The sequence below is a fragment of the Homalodisca vitripennis genome, unplaced genomic scaffold (genome assembly GCF_021130785.1).
Source record: "Homalodisca vitripennis isolate AUS2020 unplaced genomic scaffold, UT_GWSS_2.1 ScUCBcl_5780;HRSCAF=12672, whole genome shotgun sequence".
Classification (NCBI taxonomy): Eukaryota; Metazoa; Arthropoda; class Insecta; order Hemiptera; family Cicadellidae; genus Homalodisca; species Homalodisca vitripennis.
This window is the reverse complement of record NW_025781895.1, coordinates 8,516-29,874: the sequence shown is the minus strand read 5'-3', so window position 1 is coordinate 29,874 and position 21,359 is coordinate 8,516. Positions and strand designations below refer to the sequence as shown.

At 33.3% G+C, this 21,359-nt stretch overlaps 1 protein-coding gene across 1 annotated transcript; it reads left to right on the top strand.

Annotated features, from left to right (window-relative positions):
- Positions 1 to 1,688: 1,688 nt before the first annotated feature.
- On the top strand, positions 1,689 to 16,921 carry LOC124373511 (solute carrier family 2, facilitated glucose transporter member 8-like). The gene is made up of 7 exons (XM_046831871.1): positions 1,689 to 1,826; positions 3,197 to 3,278; positions 5,996 to 6,094; positions 6,623 to 6,816; positions 6,913 to 7,128; positions 7,795 to 7,981; positions 16,137 to 16,921. Exons 1-7 carry the CDS (start codon positions 1,689 to 1,691, stop codon positions 16,508 to 16,510), a joined length of 1,290 nt encoding a protein of 429 aa, XP_046687827.1. The 3' UTR covers positions 16,511 to 16,921.
- The last annotated feature ends 4,438 nt before the right edge of the window (positions 16,922 to 21,359 follow it).

Below are 21,359 nucleotides of genomic sequence, written 5' to 3'. Positions count from 1 at the left end.
AGGTTAACTATGGAAGAAGTAAGTCCAAGTAAAGTTTCGCTGCGAGTGTAAGTATATTAACATACACCATATATTTTAACATTTTAACATTTTATCTTGATAAAAAAACCACCGCCCTACTGGTGGAACATTTAGTTTCCTCCTAAAGTATTCAATAGTCAGCTAGCTGGAAAGCCATAGATCGATTTTTACTGATCTTTGGTTGAGACATGGGTTGCAGGACTATATATTGTATCTATATGGAATCCTGTGCTTTTGTCTTGCCTTTATTATCAGTCTGCCATCTGTTGTACTGCTGTATAGTGTTTTTGTTCACTCAAACATGTTAACTAGGCTTTCATGTATCTGCTTTACAACTACGAGTTGACCATGTGTCAGAGATAATATTATTTAGCATGTACTTGGATATTTGAAGTGGATTCTATTTCGTTGAAAGTGAGATTTTTGTATTGCATGTTTAAAAAAAAATTAAAAATAACAAAATCATGTTAGTTTGCCGAAAACAGTGTCCTTTACCATTTTATATATTCATAATCAGCATTTGGATATGACTGATTTGTCCACAAAAATGTTAGATTTTTAATTAACTTTAAACTTGTGGGCAATAAAATTAGCTTTTATATAAAAAAAAAATACTGGAATTCATATTTGTAAACTTCAGTTTATTGTACTACACTATAATTTAAGCCAGTAAATATTATTTTCATTTAAATTTTATAAAGAGCCATACACAGGATATATATAGCAATCTATATATATATATATATATATATATATATATATATATATATATAAATATATATAAATGAAAGTTTGTGTGTTTGTCCTTTATGGAATCGTAAACTATTTGACCGATCATTACGAAAAATTTGTATGTATATGTATTTTTCCACGAAGAAGGTTTCTATGCTATGTCTATTGATGTAACTTGCCTCGAGGTGGCGTTGCCAAAGATAATAGTTTTCAAAGCGCCTGCACATTATAAACTGAAATTACGAGACAGTTACGAATATTTAATAGTCAAGCACTATTTGAAGGCACTGAGTTATGATGTATATTTGTCTTGAAGATAAATTTCTGGTTGAACTTAAAGCTTGAGTGTTAGACCACTTTATAATAAAACACATGTATGTGTACAATGGCTATAAACATATACATAATTTCTTGATCGTGGCAACAAAGCAAACTCTACATCGGCGTTGGAAATACAATATAATTTACTTGAGCCAGAAGTGCACATACACAGGTAACGCTTACGAAAAGCATGCGAAGCCACGGGAAACAGCTAGTTGTATTATATTTATTACATTATTATAAATGGGCAATAAATATTTTTATATTTCATAGCTGTTACAATGACACAATGTTGAAAATGCCTTTTATAAGTTATCATGTTCTTATTGTTTATTAAATGTATGTCCTGTTTTAGATAATACAAAGTCATATTTATAAAATATTAATAACATAAAAGTAGTATAATTTTGTAATTTTTGATCGGTTCTATTATTTATTACAATTTCTTAAGGGATAAACTGATTAAACCTAGTACAAACTTTGAATCAAACGCATGAATCACTGGTCATTTTTGAAAATGATAAATCATAATAAAACTATTTAAGATGCCCTTTATCAATTCATAAAATTAATAAGTTAATATAATTAGAAGCAGTGCTGGGAGGCCGAGCAGAATGTCTTCTGTCGTCAGCCTGTACACATATCCTCAAGGTGTGAGCAAGTTCAGTATGGCACCTGATCTTCCCTCAGTTTTTGAAGAAATCAGATTCACTCTTGAGGAAGAAGATACATTTGCTTCTGTTTGGCCTCAGGTAACACGTTCTTCATCACATAACTGTATCAGCGATTATCGAAAGCTTGTCTACGTCCTGTATGTATTACTGTGGAAAGAACGTATATGTTAACTTTATTTTTATACAAATAATATCTAGAAGAGACAATTATAATTATTGCTGTATCATTGCATTTCTTCTTGCATAAAATAGGTCAGAGTATGATATGAAATGTATGATAGTTTTTTCAGAAAAATTTGATTGACTAAGTGCTGCATTGCTTTTGCTAATAAATAGACTTGAAATTATAGATTTTTATGTGATTTATTGATATGCCTTGTTTGTTTGAAATATAAATTCAACCAAATATATTTATATTTAAATTTTTTGTTCCATAGATACTTGCTTGTTTATGTGCTGCATCATACCACATTGCAAATGGTTTTATACTAGGGTTCTCTGCCATTTTGATTCCTCAAATTGAGGCTGTTGGTTTCAGAAATACATTTCAAACAAACATGAAATTTCATGGATAAGTAAGTATGGTTCAGCAATTTAATATTTTTGAATCGTAATATATCAGAATTATTAATGGTTTTAGATATTTTCGTTACTTTATTTGCACTTCTGACGTTTTTGCTAGTCACACACAATAAACTGGAACCCATGTCTGTGTCTATCTTGGAGGTAAAGTCAGTTAATCTTGCTATATAACTTATAAATTCATCTGTATGACTGAGCTGAGTTTGAGTAAACTGAAATACAGGTCAGTCTTTTTGAGGGAGTTTTTTAGCCAATATTGTCTATTTCACTATAGTAACTCGATGGAAGTACACAACGAAATGCTCTATCAGCAGGATTCTGAAAATATGATTTCCTTTGTTTGAACAATTATTGACTACATATATTTTGAGCTGATAAGGAGTAGTTTGGAGCTATGTCATGTCAATAGTTAAATCACACTGCAAATGGTGAGAAGTAAATTTATACTTTTTAGGAAATACTGATAGGCAATGTTATATCACTTGAGCTGATAGAAAGGCTACACATATCTTGAATCAAAACCGTGTACTCTTGACTAACTATGATCATAATATGATATAATAACTATAATTGGAAATCTTGTTTCTGTGCTTTTGATACTTGATAGTTGTATTCCACAAAGTTGCATGCACGTAAAACTGATAGTTATAAATAAATAAAGAATATAGTTATAAAAAACAACACATTTCCAATATTCTTTATTTTGAAACCAAAGGTTTCATCTTCTAGGATAATTCTTTTGCGACCACAAATAATTTATAAAACAAGTAGTTTTTATAAAACTTTAGCATTTTCTCTGAAACTTTACCATCATATAGATATGGCCTGTTTCTCATAGGTTGAGAATGATAATTTGTTTTAGCTAGTGTGGTACCTCTGGTGATCCCTGTGGCATCTCTGATAAACCGGATTCATGGTGGACAGGATTGGGCGTCTTCATACTATCAGGTTCGCCACCATACCCAATACTGTGGGCTGGCTTTTCTTAGCCACCGCCAACAACTTTCCATTACTCATGGTTGGCCGAGTCAGTGCTGACAGGATTTTCTGTAGGTATGCTTAAAGAATGTCTTGTGAACTATTATCTTAAATGAAGCAAAACTTTTTATAAATGTATTAAGAAAATAAAAATTTAAACGTTTGTTAAATGTAAACGACAAAAGTAAAAAGGTGGATTAATTTATAATTTTCATTGTTTATTACAGAGAGGAGATAAAATTGTTTTCTAAAGTAAGATAAATGCTGTTAAATCAAAGTAAAACATAAAACAATCCAGTAATTCTGGCTGTTTGGTTCTAAACTAAATCTGGGTGAAAAATTCTGGGTAGAATAGCAATTGCTACATACATTTGTTAGGAGGAACAATAGTGGTTTTCACTGTATTCTGCTCTCTTAACTGCCATTGTCACTACTGGGGAAGGTAATATTTTTTATCGTACTCAGCCATCATTTTCCTAACAGCCCAATAAATTTTATACTTCCTTCCTTCCAAAATGAATCGTTTTTACATTGTCTTGGTCTGTGAAGTCTTGGGTATGGAAATCATGTAAAATTCTCAAATACCCTATTTTTCTCTCAGTTACATATTAATCTTTTGCAGTACGTATTCAATTAAGAATAGGTGCCTTTACATGCAAAAATTGAACTACAGATATGTATAAATCTAAAGAGGGGGAGAGTTTCAAGGAATTGGCATTCCATCCTAGCATAGAAGGTCAGAGATCCTTCTGTTCTCAGGAAATGAACTGTCTGGCAACTCCTAGTGATCCAAAAGGAAAAGCCAAACCAAGAAGAGGACATGGCCGGAAAATCTCAAAAAGTTCCGCTCGTTCAAACAAACAACTTGCGGTTTATTGAGTACCTAACATAGGTTCTGAAAACATAAGAGTCAGAAGCTGGAGCACTGGTTTTCAGAAGTACCGTAGCACAATAAAAAATAATGTTACGTTTTCACTCAAGTGAATCTCCTTGGGAATATTCTATTCCTACAGAGATTAAATAACAGTATCTTCATAACGTCACGCAAGATCCCAAATTACGCACAGTACTTAAAAAAATAAATCAAATTAATCATATCTTTGTTCAATTTATACATTGAATAGTGTTACACTGTAATAAAGATTCTTAAAACTAATATAACCTAAGTGACCTAATGTTACATTAATGTTGGTCAGGTCATAAAATTCTTTAAATGTGGTCAAGATGAATGTGGCCTTTAAATTCTTAAAAAGGCCAAGCTCTGTTAGAAAGTCTTTTAACATGCATCTAAACTTCTTGTTGCAATTTATATATTTAATAAAATTTTGAACTTGATCATTAAACTTTTCATGCATAAGAAGTTTTCTTTTGAAAAAATTATAGGTTTTGAAAAATCTTAATTATTTTTGTTTCCTAGTATCATATAAATTATTGTTACTATTGTTTCTATGACATAGATATAAAATAGATTCCAAAATATAAAGACCGTACATACACTGTTAATATTTGTAAATAAACGAATAATGTTTTTACAGTATCATCATAGTTTAAATTAAGCATTGCTCTAATGGCTTTTTTGTAAAAATTAAAATGTTGTCCATATTTTTTATAGTAGTTTCTCCATACACACAAATTCCATACGTAATATGATCCCAGAATTTATTTTATTTATCATATGCTCTATGTGATCATTGCATCTGAGTTTGCTATCTGTATAGAGTCCTAAAACTTTTGTATTTTCAACTTCAGATCATTTATATACCAAGACTTGAAGATAATGGACACGGTTTTGAATTAAAAGTCATGAAATTAGTTTTTTCTTTATTTACTATTATACTAATTATTGTTTCTAAAACCTCCTAAACCTTAAAAAAGTTCTGTATTTTAAATCAGTTCTAATTATATGTGTGATGGTACAGAGATAACAAGGCTTGAGTCATCTGTATACAAGTATAGTTTATTTTTACATGATTTGTTTGGTTGAGTATCATAGGCAATACCAAATTTGATTGATGATGAGTAGAGAATTTCAAACTAGAAAAAAAGAGATGTATACATTAGTGTGTAGATGAGATCTTGCAACCTAAGATTAACTATTAACAACCAAATAATAATGTGAACTAGGGAATCCTGAAGTTTTGTATGAAGACCCTAAAAATACACAAAGGAAGAGGTTGCATGGAATCCCTGATCTGAAATCAGGGATTCCAATCAATTCCTCACAACCTATAAATTTGATTACCTCATTTTCTTTCGTAATATTCAAAGGGTGACTGCACTCTTTGTGGCACAAAAAAGGTTGGTTCAAATACATCTTAACCTCAAAATCTTACCTACCTCTAAATAACAAGATTTCAAAGTCACACACCCATCACAGTCTACTAGAAAATATGTATGGTTGTGGTTATTATAAACAAAATAACCACAATAAAAAAAAATTGATGACCAAAGTCATTTTATTTATATGCTCAGTACAGTATTTGAATACAGCATTCTAATTGTAAAATTTGAAGATTCTTTGACGACCCTTCTGTCTACCTGGACAGTGCACTTAGAGCAGCTCATTCTCTCTTCTCACAGTTACGATCTTGTCATAGATTTCCAATTATTCATACATATGAGAATTAATTAGAATTCACAAATGACTAAAATATTTAAATTAATGTACATCTCATTGAATGTTGCAGCAATGGGAAGCAATCCTGCGTTTATATACATTACAGAAGTGGCCAGATCAGACCTAAGAGGAGCTCTTCTGAGTATGATTATTTTTTATGCTGGTCTCGGTAAGTATATGAGTTACAAGAAAAGTAGGGGTTTCCAGGGGAAACATATTGATGTCTAAATTAGAATTACTGTGTCATAAAATTGATCAAAGTACTGTTACCTGTGAGTTTGTTATGTATTTAAAAGGGAGAGGGGATACATTAGTGTAGTCCTAATACACTACTTTGAGTGAGAATTTTATCTGGATGGGCAGGTTGCAGATTTGAGGATCGAATTTGTATTATGATTGTACTAATGGCAATTGCAACTAAAATATTGTCCCGATCCTGAATTGGGTGAAAATAAGCAGTGCTAATCTGTTTTACATTATATTAATTGTTTTTGTCTGTTTTTTAAAACTAAATATAAATTAAAATTGGACAATTAGATTAAATGTTAGTTAGATCCATTCTTGTTGGGGAAGTTGGTTATTATTTTTCTCCAACGGCTTGGGGAGGCGTCCTTAACCATGTACATCTCAATTTATGTTTAATTTATGTTAATAGTATTTAAGATTAAATAATTGATGAAACTACAGAATGTGACAGGGTTGTTACTCATGTACATAATGGGTGCGTTGCTACACTGGCGTACTGTGGCCTGGGTATCCTTATCCTATTGTGTGGTACCCAATTTACTTATGTGGCGATGGGCTGTGGAGAGCCCCATCTGGCTCTTGTCCAAGAACAGACTGGGGGATGCTGAGAAGGCTGTATCTTATTTGCAGAGAAATAACAAAGAGGTAATAGTTTTATCAATTTGCTCAATCATCAATTTTGTACGTTTCATTTTCAATGGAAGTAAAAAGTAAGTATTATTTTATTTTCTATGATTTCAGCCAGACTTTGTGGAGCAATACATATATGAGATGACCCAAGAACTTGATTTCAGACTGGATCAATCAGAGCAGCAATCTTCAGCAATTTGCAAGTTGTTTCAAGGCTTAGCAAAACCTACTGGTTATAAACCTTTGATCATTTTGACCACAGTCTTTGCTTTACAACAGTATTGTGGCACGTACATAACTCTCTTCTATGCTGTCTCATTCGTTTCGGTAAGTTTTCCTAAGGAAAAAAAGAAGTCTTCCATTTCTTAGCAGTCTATTAATAAACATATTACACTTCAGTAAGTTCTAACTTGCACACACACACACACACACACACACACACACACACACACACACACACACACACACACACACACACACACACACACACACACACACACACACACACACACACACACACACACACACATATATACATAAAAATTGTATAAATGGCAATAGCCTTATTTAATGTCAATAAACATTGAATCACAAAAAGTACTTGCTCCGCCGGGAGTCGAACCCGGATCTCTCACTTGCCGGGTGAATGTGCTACCATTACACCACAGAGCGCTTACTTTTTCCGATTCAATTATTTTGTATTTGGCCGTATCTGTCACATATGTGTTTAAATAAGCAAACTAACATATGATTGGAAGACCAAATACCTGTCAAATGACTTTTATTTACGTTAAATTGTATAATGTTATTCAATTATACCTTGTGATTCAATGTTTATTGACATTAAATAAGGCTATTGCCATTTATGCCGGCGGAGCAAGTACTTTTTGTGATTCAATGTTTATTGACATTATATATATATATATATATATATATATATATATATATATATATATATAAAAGACAATACAGAAAAATAAAATATTTTTTCAGGAAATGGGAAGCAATGTTGATCCGTTTATCGGTACCATCGGATTAGGAGTTGTGAGACTGGTGTTCTCACTAATTACCGCTCTTTTGATGGGTAAGTTTGGCCGAAGACCACTTTGTATGGTGAGTGGCATGGGAATGGCTGTCTCCATGTTTGCTTCAGGATACTTCGCTAAGGAGGTGGCTGCAGGTTAGAAACGATTTACGTACTATTTTGTTATATTGAAAATGTCCAAGTAAACTAGTGGTAAAAGTAAGTGGACAAAAATCTGCTTTTGGAAGTAGTTCATTGATTATTTCCACAATTATTGAGAACTTATTGAACAAAAATAATACCTATAGTTTTTAACAATACCTAATTAAATTAGCTTTGAATAAATGCTGGTTAATACAACTGGCACCACTAAACTTTTCATTTGTCAATATAATATCCAAATACCTCAATTTAAAAACCCGCTCATGTAGCATTAAAATTAAAACAGTCCTTTGGTTCATTTGGAAGAAGCAGATAGATTTTGTGCCACCTGAAATATTATTTATTTTCATTGAACTCAATGTACTCAGTATCTTGAAAACCATTCAAGATACAAAAAAATGTTTATAACAAAAAGTGTATGAAATGCTCTAAGCATTCCAGAACAATTTTAGTTTTTTCTCTAGGTTCATAAATAACAGAGTTGTGAACTTTTTTAAAATTTTAAATGCCCATCATAATGGAAAGAAATGACATCTCAAGCTGGCCAATAAACTTGGTCTAGGTATTTAAAATTCAATTTTTGCACCAAGTTTATTCTTGCTTTGGCATTTTTATAGATCATTCTCGGCGATAGAAAAGTTCTTATGAGATTGACAAATAATCAATATTTTTAAAACCGTACAAGATATTTAGTAATTCTCATATACATTCAAGAACGATTTTTGTCTTTTGTCTAGATTCATAAATAACAGCATTTTAAACAGTTATACACCACATCATTTGAAACAAAATTGCGTACCATGCTCCAACAGCTTAACTGAGACATTTTATAAGGTTTTTTGTAAAAATATTGAACTTGTTTGGGTTTTTTTGGACAGTTATCATTTCCACAAGCCACGTTATATAGCATGAGAATGATAATGAGAATATCTTTATTTACAATCTTTGAGATTATAAATAGTGTCATAAATATATTAACATTAGGGGAAGGATTTTTGCAGAAACTCTTCTAGCATGTAGAATGGGCGTTCTGTTAGCCATTCATGTAGAGCAGTCTTCAATTCCTTTCCTCTTTTGGACAACAGGTGAGGTGGTAGGCAGTTGTAGAGCTTCACACCCATGTATGAAGGTTTCCGCTCGTAAAGCCTCAGACAATGTGTTGGAAGGCTGTCGAGTTTAGCATTTCTGGTATTGTAGTGGTGTACAACATTGTTTCTTGGAAGATTTTCCCCATCAGAATACATTATTACATCTTGAATGTAAAGTGAAATGACAGTGAGAATCTTCAGAGACTTGAATGCCTCTCTACAGCTTCAAGAGGTTGGAGACTAGCCAGTGTCCTAATACATTTATTTTGTATGATTAGTATTCGTTGAAGATTTGAAGCAGTAGTTCCGCCCCAAGCAGCTAGACTCTAACGGAGGTGGAATTCAAACAGAGAAAAGTAGGTTATTTTTTGCAGTTTCTGGGCTACTGAGAGAAAGAATTTGTCTAACCACAAAGTGCCCAGTGTTGAGCTTTTTGCTAAGGTTTTCTACATGTTTGATCTAATTTAGGTCGGTATCTACTGTTATGCCAAGAAATTTCAGCTGCCCTTCAATACTGACATCAGGAATGTCTAGGACTTCTAGTGCTTTTCTTCCAAAAGCAATCTAATTAACTTTGATGGGTTTACTCAGTGCTTAATTTCTAAAATTTTTAGGTGTGGGAACTCTTAAAGCGGGAAAGCTCAGACCGGTGGGTATGGAATACACCCCAGGAAGGAGGGGGGCCCTCACCCAGGAAAACTTTTGAAAATTAGAACTGTAAACCTTTGTTTTTAGGCCACCCAGACATAATAATACATTCATTTTTATAAAATACCAAGTGATATTTTAATGCTGTTTATTTTCTTTAAGGTGCTTGATTAGGATGTAAGAAAATAAAAACATGAATTTAAATTATTGAGTTTACTCTCTACTCTACTCTACTCCATTAACACCTTGTTGCCTACTTTAAATTTCCCAGAAATATTTGGTTTGATTTCATTGACCATTTTGTTTGAATCAATGAAGCTCGCCAATATTAATTTTTTAATGAATGGTAAAATAAAAACAAATTGAGCCTTATTCACAGTTTTATTTATACACATTACAGTAGTAATAATAATACATATTAATATGTAAATGGATGTTTGTTAATATAACAGCTTTTTTACAAGTTTGCATATTTTACAAAAAAATTGCATACCTTATGGGTACAAAACAATATTAATACATTCAAAATAAACCAACTTCTTGGAAAGGAAAAGGAAGCGTTTAATTACACACAAAATAAATGACACACAGAGTGGAATAACACGGTTTCATTTTTAAAATTTAGTGTAGTTTTAAAAAGTTAAGGTTGATTATTTTATTTGCTTATTAGTTATTATAACAAATATGTACGGATTTGTAGTATAATATTGTAAGGCAATGCCAAGACTGTTGGTAAACTTAGTTTTAGTTGTTTGTTAATATTTTAAAGTGAAAACTACAAAAGAAACAAAACAACAATACACAAAACTAACTGTAAGTACAAAAAAGAACTCAGAAACTTGAGTTCAGAACACAACTATAAGTTAGGCATAGGCTAGTTATTTTAATGAAAACTTAATGTTCTGAAATTCTAAAAGATATTTAAAAAACAGATTTAGGAAAAAAGTTCCCACAATGCAATGCTGTCTTCATGGTAAGTTTTCTGCCCTCGTTGTTTTGACTTGGTGTTAAGTGCAGAATGGTGTCCCTTCGCCAGCCAGGTTTTGACGTGCCGCTCGGGATTGTATCTAGCCACAGGAGGTCCTAGGAGCCTGATCCGCAATAAATCGCAAACAGTGCTAATGTAGAGTGAAGATCTAAGAGGAGACATAATTAGATTCATTGCAGAAAACCCACGTTCACATTCAGCACTAGACACTGCAATACTATTTATGATGGAAATCAGTTTCTTAAACGACGGCGGTTTGCTCTAGAATAGTAGGTTTCTCTCCACTTAACATAGGCTTCAGTCCCTGCTTGAAGTGTCTGAAGTCTCTAATTATATCCTGAGAGCTGCTAATCTTAAATCTATCGCAGATTCGCTGGATCTCACATTCTCCGTAGGTGATGGATAAGTCTTTTGGCCAATACATGGGGTGGATCACTTTGATGTCATTCATGATTTTGGTGTAGTGTTCAGCCGCATTTGAAGATGATTATAACAACCTTGAAGTCAAGTTGTTAGCGAGGCTCCGATAGAACTGTTTTTCTGGAAATACTGGGTATCTTGGATCTTACACAAAGTTTAACATCTTGAAACATCAAATCGTCAATAGCAATTTTAGCTTCCACTGAACGTCTACCCATGTTTTCAACTCGGTTTTCAAAACACTTTGATTAACAGTGTTACATCACTGTGGGCTTGGATAAGGTTGAGGCTTGATTTTTGAAGCTGTAAGGACAAATCCGATAACTCTTCTAGAGCATCGAACATCAATGCCAGGTTGTGTACAAAAGTTGTAGAAGATAATGTACTACAAAGCCCTTTGTAAGTTGAACGTTGCTTCGAGTCCCTTTGTTTGTCTTCAGATGCTTCAATGAAATGATTGTACAAAGCTTTAAAATCTGTCCAAACTGCTTTCACCGCCATTAAGCTGGAGGCTACCCAACGAGTATCTAAAACACGGCCGATTTTCAACATTTGCTCCTCTAGTCCTTTAGCAACTTCTGCCAACTCCCTGCTGTTTTTCGGTTGAACAACTAAACATGTTTCTAATTTTATCCATGAATATCTTAAAAATGATTGATTCCAGCTACTTCTTCTATGGAATCGTGCACGGCAAGCTCTAAACGATGGTTCAAACAATGCCAAATGAACAAGTTGGGGAACGTTTCAGTAAGCTGTATAGCAAGGCCAGATTTCTTGCCTAGTAGCACTGAAGCACCATCACAAGTTAGAGCAATCATATGGTCTTTCATGAATTCAAAGCTTAGACCTAATGCTTGTAACTGATTTAAAAGTTCTTGTAATATACCAGCTGATGTTGTGCTATTTAGCTCAAAAAGTGTTAAGAACACTGTCATAGGGTTTTGCATTCCCTTTAGAACAGTTCTGTTATAAACCACCAAAGCATTTTTGTTTGAAACTGAAGTGGCTTCATCCAAAAGCAGGGAAAATTTAGAGTCTGACTTGATTAGGCCATTTATCAAGTCTGATTTCATTTCATCAGAAATATGATGAATTATATTGGAGCAAGCAACATTTGAATGTAGGATTCGCCCCATATCTAAGCCATTCATTATTTGAAGATCAATTTCAGTTTCAAACTCAAAAAATGGCCTATTTAGTTTAGCTTGCTTATAAGCCGTGCGGAAAATGCGCTCAGTTACAATCTGCTGCTCTTTATGCATAGAAGCAACAGCTTTTTTCATTGTATCTTTCTTAGCTTCAATGAGTATTTTTTCAGCTAAAGAATGAGCTCGAGACCCACGGTGTGTAAAAATATCTTTTTCCTAAGAGAGGATTGCTGGTCTTTTTTATTGTTTCCATAAGCGGTAACAGTTCCTAAAACCCACTCTTCGCTAATCTTTAGGCCCTTCGTTTTCTCTGCACCTAGAGTACTCACACTACGGCAAACGTTGCAACCTAGTTCTCTGTTCACAACTAACCATGGATTTTTAGCTTTAAATTCAACAATTTGTTCTTCAGACCAACAAACTGGCTGTTCACCCCTATTAACAAAATCATTATTTTCATTACTAACCTTAGCTTCGTCTGCATCAGATCCCAAACCCACCAACCTGGATACTATTTTGACCGACGAGGAAGTCGAAGGGGAATGGTAATCGCAATTATCCTCATTGATCCCGATTGCGTCTTCTTTTTTATCTTGATCAACAATTGAAGTTGTAGTCAATGCTTCCGAACTGCAGTTCTCATTATTCGCATAACCTTTTTGTTTCTTAAGGTTAGGTTTAAAGAAATCAACAATTTTTCTGGTAGTCATAGTCAATTAGGAAACTATTTAGCTGCACCAGCACTAATAAGCATAAACACGAACACAGTCAACGACCTGCACCTCAAAAACGAACTTAAGCGTGATGGGATGCGATGCAACTTGTAACTTAAACGCGAAACACACCAAGGTCAAGTCAACTAGTCAACACACTTGTGATCACTGGGGCGGTGGCGCGGTGAAGGAATGGAGGGGGAATGGAAGGGGGTGGGGTGGTATTGCTTTGTTATTGAGAGGCGCAGCCGCGCATGCGCGAACTAGGATGACTCGCCCGTCACCTTCCTCCTGCCTGATTCCGTGCAAGACTCATCACAGCACAGCTCACAACTGCTTGTACGGGCGCTTACTATCTGCTTACGAGTCACTCGCAAACAAAGCATAGCATAATATTGATCCTACCTACAATTTTTTTTAACTAAAACTTGTACTCGTAGTTTTAAAAGCGTTCCCTTGCGTTCCGGCACTCTTGGGAGGTAAGGGAACGCCGTTCCCTTGCGTTCCCACTGAAATTAACCACTGGGTTTACTACAAGATCATTTCCATAGCAATACTGGATGGCCATGTTGAGTGCTATGTAAGATGCGATGGCAAGACTATCTGCAGGTAGTTGGTTCAGGAGTAGGGTGGTGTCGTCGGCATACATAAGAGGTGTGCAATGATTTCCTAAGTGTTGGGGAAGGTCATTAGTGAAAAGTATGAAAATGACTGGTCCTAATACGGAGCCTTGTGGCACACCTCTCAGCACTGGAAGAGCTTTTGACCTGATTGCCTTTTTAATGCCGTTTAACGAGTGGTTGAGTTCCACTAGTTGTGTACGGTCCTTGAAGTAGCTACAAAACCAATCATTTGCTATTCCTTTTATCCCAAGCAGTTCTAGTTTCTTCAGAATGATGTTGGCTGAGGCAGTCGAATGCTTTGCTTAAGTCAAGAAACAAGGCTGTGGTCAATTCTCCCTCTTCAATGCTACCTGTGACGGAATCAATTAGTCTGATCAATGCTGTGGTAGTTGATTTTACTTTTGTAAATCCGTGTTGGTTTTTATTTAGCAGGTTGTGCTGCGTGCAATGATCAAGGAGTCTTTGGAGTACAATTCTTTCACATAGTTTTGAGAATGTTGGAATTAGTGAAATTTGTCTATAATTGTTCGCATCATGTTTGCAACCAGTTTTAAATTTAGGGATAACTTTTTTTAGTAAAATTTTTAGTTTTGAGGGAAACTTTCCTTCTTTAAAGTATTTGTTGAATATGGTAACCAATGGTAGAGCCAGTTCATCAGCACAGAATTTTATTACTTCGAAAGAGATTTAATCAATACCTTCTGAGTGTTTTTATTTAAGTTTCCTGGTTATGTCTTTAACCTCTTTGATGCTTGTTTCGGTTATTGTTTCCATTAATGCTGTTTCATGTGGTTCAACTGGTTCCAATGGTTTCCTCTCATCTGCTAGGATTTTTTTAGTGTTGTTTCTGCCCACACTGACAAAAAATAAATTCAGATAGTTGATTTCTTGAGGGTTGTGTGAAAGTTGTACATTTATGTTTAGAATTATGTCGTCTGCAGAGTTCTTATTTTTGTCATAGGCATTGTTAATTATTTTCCACATGGCTTTGGGTTTTAGTCTCTTTTTAGGTTTCTTTTATCTTCTGAGGCAGGATGTGTACAAAGCCATTGTCACTGTCCTTATAAAAATATCGTAGGGTTCTTCAGCAGTGTCAACTTGTTCCATGTCGTGCCAGTTTTCCTGTTGAAGTAGAAATTTTAGATCATAGAAGTTTTCTGGCTTAAAACTGGGATATGAGCTACTGAAATTCTCTGTTGTGTGTTTTATGTTGATTGTACAAACTTGAGCTGTGTGATCCGATAGACCAGAATGAAGCACCGTTGGAGTTAGTTGTTCTCTATGTAAGTTAGTGCAGATCCAATCAATTGATGAGATGGTGTTGGAGGTCCATGTAGTGGGCGGTAGCTCCAGCCCATGGATATTGTGAGAAGCCAAGATCTCGTTTAATTTACCTGCTCTTCTGTTGGGTTTTAAAATGTCCACATTAATATGTCCCACGATTAGAAGCTCTGAGTTTTCCAGTTTAATGTTATAATTTGTTTTTTTAAGAATATCAAGTGTTTCATCTAAGTTGGATGACTGTGATTTGTATGTACCCATAATGTAAATGCAGGTTACCACAGCCATTTCACATATGAGTTCTTTACAATACTGGGTAACATTAATATTAAAGGGATTTTTTTTAGCTCTTCCTCTACATATATTGCAACTCCTCCCATTTTTGTTTATCTCTACAGAAATGTGCCTCAAGAGTATATCCAGGTATTAGTGTACTATTTTCAATTTCACATGATTTAAGGTTATGTTCACTTGTATTTATATATTATATAAAACATGTACAGGAATTAATTTTGGGCTCTAGGGGTTGTGCTATCTTTGATCATGATAAAATAGTTATAATCTTTCAATCATAAGAGATACACTGTGAAGAAAGGAAACCCTATTACCGATTGGTGGCCTACTTCAAAAATTTAATGAATAAATAGCCAAACAAAATTAATAACTTGAGGACACTGTTTTAGCTAGTCACTCTTCTTTTTAAAATACCACAATAGAGTGGACATGATATAATGCATTGTTGAAAAAATAACTAGTTTTATCTTTCTGGATGGGATATAATGTGCAGTAAGTGTGCTTAGTGCTAACATTAGAGAAAACCCATTTGAAATTATTTATTACTACATACTGAGCTCAGTGGTATATTCAACACACGGTTAATTGGTCAGTGGTCGATTTAAGAAGTTAAAAGCAAAATAGACTTTAAAACTGTTATGGAAAATGTGACATTGTATTATCACACAATTGATAAAGTGTGGTATATAAAGGTTTTATCCATATATCAACCATTATGAAGCTACTAAATCTATATAAGCATAAATCTATATTAGACGTGAAAGTATTTTGTTATATCACATACAAATTGAAGAGAATATTTTTTTAGTGTGGTGTATCTTTGAAATAAAGGAAATCAAAAGACTTTCCAAAACTTAAACATGCAGAAATTGATAATCATGTTCAACTTTAATGTAGCGTACTAATTTTAAAATTATGTCTTAACTGATTTTAAAATTATTTTCAGGAAATTTGGAGCCCTCTATATTACCTATGGTGACGCTGTTGATTTATATGACTCTAGGAGTCGTCGGTCTGCTAACCATCCCTTGGACGATGACAGCTGAGCTGTTCAGCCTTGACATCCGTGGAATGGCACAAGGCCTGTGCATCTCCATGGCCAACATCCTCATGTTCTCTGCCCTTAAGATTTACCCATTCCTCACAGACTTTTTGGGTGGGATGTATGCAGTGCACTGGTTCTTCGCAGTGTTCTCCTTAGTTACAGTTGTGTTTGTCTTCTTATTCCTTCCTGAAACCCATAAGAAGACACTGTCTGAAATCCAAGAGTACTTTAGGTACAATACTATTTATGTTTTGAGAAGAAAAGACGATGATTAAGAATAGAGATGGGAGTATGGATAATGATCTAAAATAATAAATAACACATAATTGGTTGGAAATATTGAATCGGTTAGTTTATTACAGTGTAAGAGACGATTTTTATTATTGTTTTCAGAGCTAAGAATAGATTTCCTATTATAAAATAAGTAAATTGTATGCTACAAACAATCTAATTAGTTTTATATAATTTCATATTATATAGAATGGACAGAGTTTCTTAACTTATGAGAACAAAAGTTAAAGCAGAGTAAAAGAACTTTCTATCAAAACTGCAGACATTTGTTTGCTACAAACTAATTACAGTGGTGTCTTTTATAATGATTAATCATTAATCTGTGTATATTTTTATTGACTGATGTGTATTTTCATTTAGTTATTATCAGACAAAGAAAAAATATTATCAGTAATTAAAATGTGCTATAAAGTGTTCTTTCTTTATTTTAACAGTGATTATTGTATTATTAACAATAACTTTAAACTTAAATTTTTTTTTTAAAACTTCTTTCCTAGACTTCTGGTTTGTTGATAATCAAGTGTCAATTCTGAATATTAGTCGCACACTGGATGCCATCTGCTGATAATGGGACTGTCAGGTGTTAGTATAGTGAAGAATGTGAATGTTAAGTTTAGCTCCAATTCACTTTCCCTTACTGCATCATTTAGAATTAGACTTGACTCCTGGATCAGAAGTCATGTTTGTCTGAAGAGATCCAAAAGAAGTTGATGACGAAAATATCAAAATAAAGTCTTTACATTGGTTTGACGTCAGATACACCTAGACTACAAAATATAGTGTAATGTAGGTGGAGAGATATTCTCATTGTCTCATCTGTTGTACAATTGAGTGCACTACGATGTTTTAGACACAATCTCTAAGAATGGTAGAGCAACCAAAACGATTTAAATAGTTCATTTTGAGCTTCTTCATTGCTGACTTCTTTTAGATCTCTTCAGATGAACATAATTCCAGATTCCAGGAGTCAAGTCTGTGCCAGCATCAGATTCCAGAAGCTGCAATAAGAGGAAGGTAAACTGGAGCTAAACTCAACATTCATATTGAATCAGCCCCTCCCGCCTTTTAGCTATGTTATGTACAGTTATATTTAATGATATTATCATGTTACATTTTTATCTCCAAGCACTATGTTAATTTCTGCCCTTAGAGTCAGCAAACAAAAATGTTCAAAATAATGATGTTTTTTATTTCCATTTCTCAAAGTTATCATTACCTTGTGTAAAAATGTGGCATCGTCAAAATTATTTTTAAACATCTGACCAAATGGACTTTACTAAATAACTTAAATATTTTTGTACTCAATAATTATTTATTTATTTTATTGCAAGCTATTTATTTTATTCATTCATTTTTGTATTTATAAAGTCACTTTTAAAGAATAATAGTATTTTGGACATTTGCCATTACATATGATACAAAAAGTATACCACTACATTTTGAGGATAGAAAAATTTCAATAAGAATGTAAATACATTCTTATTCAGGTGTCAACTAATACTAATGCACAAAATACTTAAATACTGAAAATGCAACACTGAACTCCTACTAAGAAGTGATCTGTCTAGTACACCAATAGTATGAAGTTCAGGTTAATGAGAAAGAACACAAGCAATGACTCTACGCACAAGTGAGGGTGGAAAACTGAGGAAAAAATTGTGTAAAAAAATGGTATACACATATATTTTGGTCGAATTCAAAAGTCAGGGCAATCTTTGTAATCCAATTGCATTAGAAATGAAGTACTGAAAATCTGTACTAAAGACAAATTGACTTTCTACACCTATCGCAGATATCATGGGAAGAATTGATTTAATGTGAATGTTGAGTTCAGCTCCTTTTCATCTTTTATACACTCAAATTATACACTCATCTATAATCCCTAAATTTTTTTGCACTTTGAAGAGTGACTAATGTCCTAATATTTATCTCACGAATTAAACTTTTTCTCTCATCTACACATTTTTAGTTCTGTTTATTAAAATGTTAAATTAAAGGACAAATCAAATAAAATGACTATACCTACTTAATATATTTTACAAGTGTCTCAGACAACTTCTGGTATCTGAAAGTTTTTACATTGTTTCGATGGAAGAGACATCTAGACTAAAAAATTAAGTTTAATCAAGATGACTGTTCTCATTGTCACACTATCTTTTCTAGAATGTTCAGTATTGACAGTGTGGACATCGCATCTGTGGAAATGATGACAGTATTGCCATGATTATATGTTACAACAACACTACATTTAATAATTAATTATTATTCTGCTATCTCTTCTCTTATAAGCCTCCACTTTTATAGGCTATGCTGGCTTGTTTTAAATCACTGTGGCTATTAATCCTGTCATGATTGGACCTCCCTCAGATTTGAACCCGTGATCTCTTAATTAGAGATCTGTGACTGTATCTACTAGTCTACGGAGGAGGACTTCTCCTACCTTTGTCACGTGTCAAATTTTACAGCACATGTGATGAACACAACAAAGTCAAAGTTTTTTTTTTTTTTTTTTTTTTTTTTTTTTCTTTTTGCCTGTTGGCTGGCCTTTATAATCTTATAATGCGCCCACGTAGTACACTTGTTATGTCTTCTTTCTAGTTATTTGCCGTATTCACTTTTTACATATGAACCTTGTGGTTGCTGGCCAAGCTATGAACAATTAGTTAGTCTTTGCATTTTCCAATTCATGTGTTTTTTATTTTCTTCTTTTTTTGTAATTTACTATATTGCTATTAGCTTATCAGATGTTTATTTCATTTTGTTTGTTTTCTATGAAGGTCATGTAGAGTAAAATCCATACCCTAGAACCATAATTTCTAACATGTTCTGTATAATTTTATGGTTAGTTAGGAGAAGGAAAAACTAAGGAAATCTCTTTGATTGGATTATATGATAGTGATTTTGATATTTTTCACTGCCACTGCATGTATTCTAAGTGTTCCACAACCTAATCAAATTTACATGGTTCTACTTACTATTTTTAAAAAATCATTAATTTCTTTATAAATTTGAGTGTCTGCTTTTCGCAGCAAATCGATTAATATAATATTCGAATTCTGTTGATTGGCTTTGTATCTTGATTGATTTACTTTCTTGTAACTAAGTTGCCTGGCTTAAGAGTACTTGGGACATTCCAGCAAAACATGTTCCATTGTCTCTATCTTAGCCATTGTGCAGTTTAGGCATAGCGGAGTGAAGTATTTTTTTATTCTGTATAGACATGAATTTACATTGCCATGACCAAGCCTCAATCTACTGATATTAATGATTTCCCACCTGCTAAAATTACATGATTTAAACCATGGGTATTTTGTAAATTGGCTCTGTATCTGTTTAAACCACCCAACTTTTGAGGATTGTTTGTAAGAGGTTTGTAAATTGTAAACCATAAAATTTTTTCTGGAAGGCTTTAAAATCATCAATAGGTACTGGCAGGTATTGTGTTTCCACTCCATCATTAGCTGCTTCCTTAGCTAATTTATCCACCCTTTCATTATAATGGATTCCTATATGTCCAGGTATCCACTGAATATATATTCTTTTCTGTGTTTCCACCAACAGTTTAAAAATCATCATGATAATACCATTTTCTTTATGTCCCTTACTGCAGTTTTCCAATGCCATGATGGCTGATAAAGAGTCAGTGCATATAACTATGCTGACTTCATTTAATGGTAGAACAAACTCAACTGCTAAATAAATTGCATATATTTCTGCAGAGTAACTCGACATATACTGGCTTAGCTTAAATTTGTGTTCTATTTGTAGTGATGGAATATAAACAGCAGCTCCAACCTTTTCATTGCATTTTGAACCATCTGTGAAAAACTGCCAAACAATCTTTATATTTTGTTACAAACATTCTATTTATTCCCTGATGGATTACCGCCGCATTACAGGTCTTTTTACTGTAACTTTCATTATCTATTAATGTATTAAATACTACATTTGGATTAGTCAATAAAATTGGACAGTCTAAATCCCAGTGGTTTGTATTTTAAGTTTATGGTCAAAGTAATTATGATCCACTTCACCAATCTTATGTATGGCTTTTATATACAGAGGGATTTTCCTATTCTTCCAATAACTTGACATGCTGATTAATAGATTGAGATAATTAATTTTATAGTGTGCTGGATGTTCTTCATCATATATTATTTTGTATATGACTCTTTCTGCAATGGCAGTACGCCTCATACTTAATGGTAATGTAGAGGTTTCGGTTTGTAAAGCTATGATAGGTGTAGATTTAAATGCATCCATGGTTATCCTCAAGGCTTGATTTTGTATAACTTCAAGTTTATTTAGTAACTTTGCAGATACATGACCAAACAAAAAACTACAATAATCCAGTTTAGCCAGTATGAGACTTCTGTATACTTTAATTATGAAGTCCGGATGAGATCCCTGTCTTCCACATGCTAACAGTTTAAGGATATTTAAGTCTTTTTGACATTGGTTGCATAGGTTATTTATATGATCTGAAAATGACAGTTTATTATCTATTGTCACACCTAACAGTTTGATAGTATTTTTTAGGTGTTACTTTGTGACCATTAACATAAAAATATCCGTACTGTTCATTATCATTATTTCTTTTACTTGAAAAATACTGTAATATTACTTTTGGTGGCATTAAGCTCAAGATATAGTTTATCAAAGCTTTTAACAATGTTGTTGAGTGCAATTTGCATATTGTTGAATGCTGTGTCATAGTTCTTATGACAAGTGTAAAGAGATATATCATCAGCAAACTGTACTGTCTGTATTTCTTCAGGTAGGATGTTCTTTAAATCAGAGACGTACAATGAAAAAAGAAGAGGACTTATTACA

Excerpts from the sequence above, each read along its gene's own strand:
- LOC124373511 (XM_046831871.1), top strand. The coding sequence starts at position 1,689 with ATGTCTTCTGTCGTCAGCCTGTACACATATCCTCAAGGTGTGAGCAAG. Across the intron at positions 6,095-6,622 it reads TATTTTTTATGCTGGTCTCG|GGTTGTTACTCATGTACATA; the intron begins GTAAGTATATGA and ends AGAATGTGACAG. Across the intron at positions 7,129-7,794 it reads ATGCTGTCTCATTCGTTTCG|GAAATGGGAAGCAATGTTGA; the intron begins GTAAGTTTTCCT and ends ATATTTTTTCAG.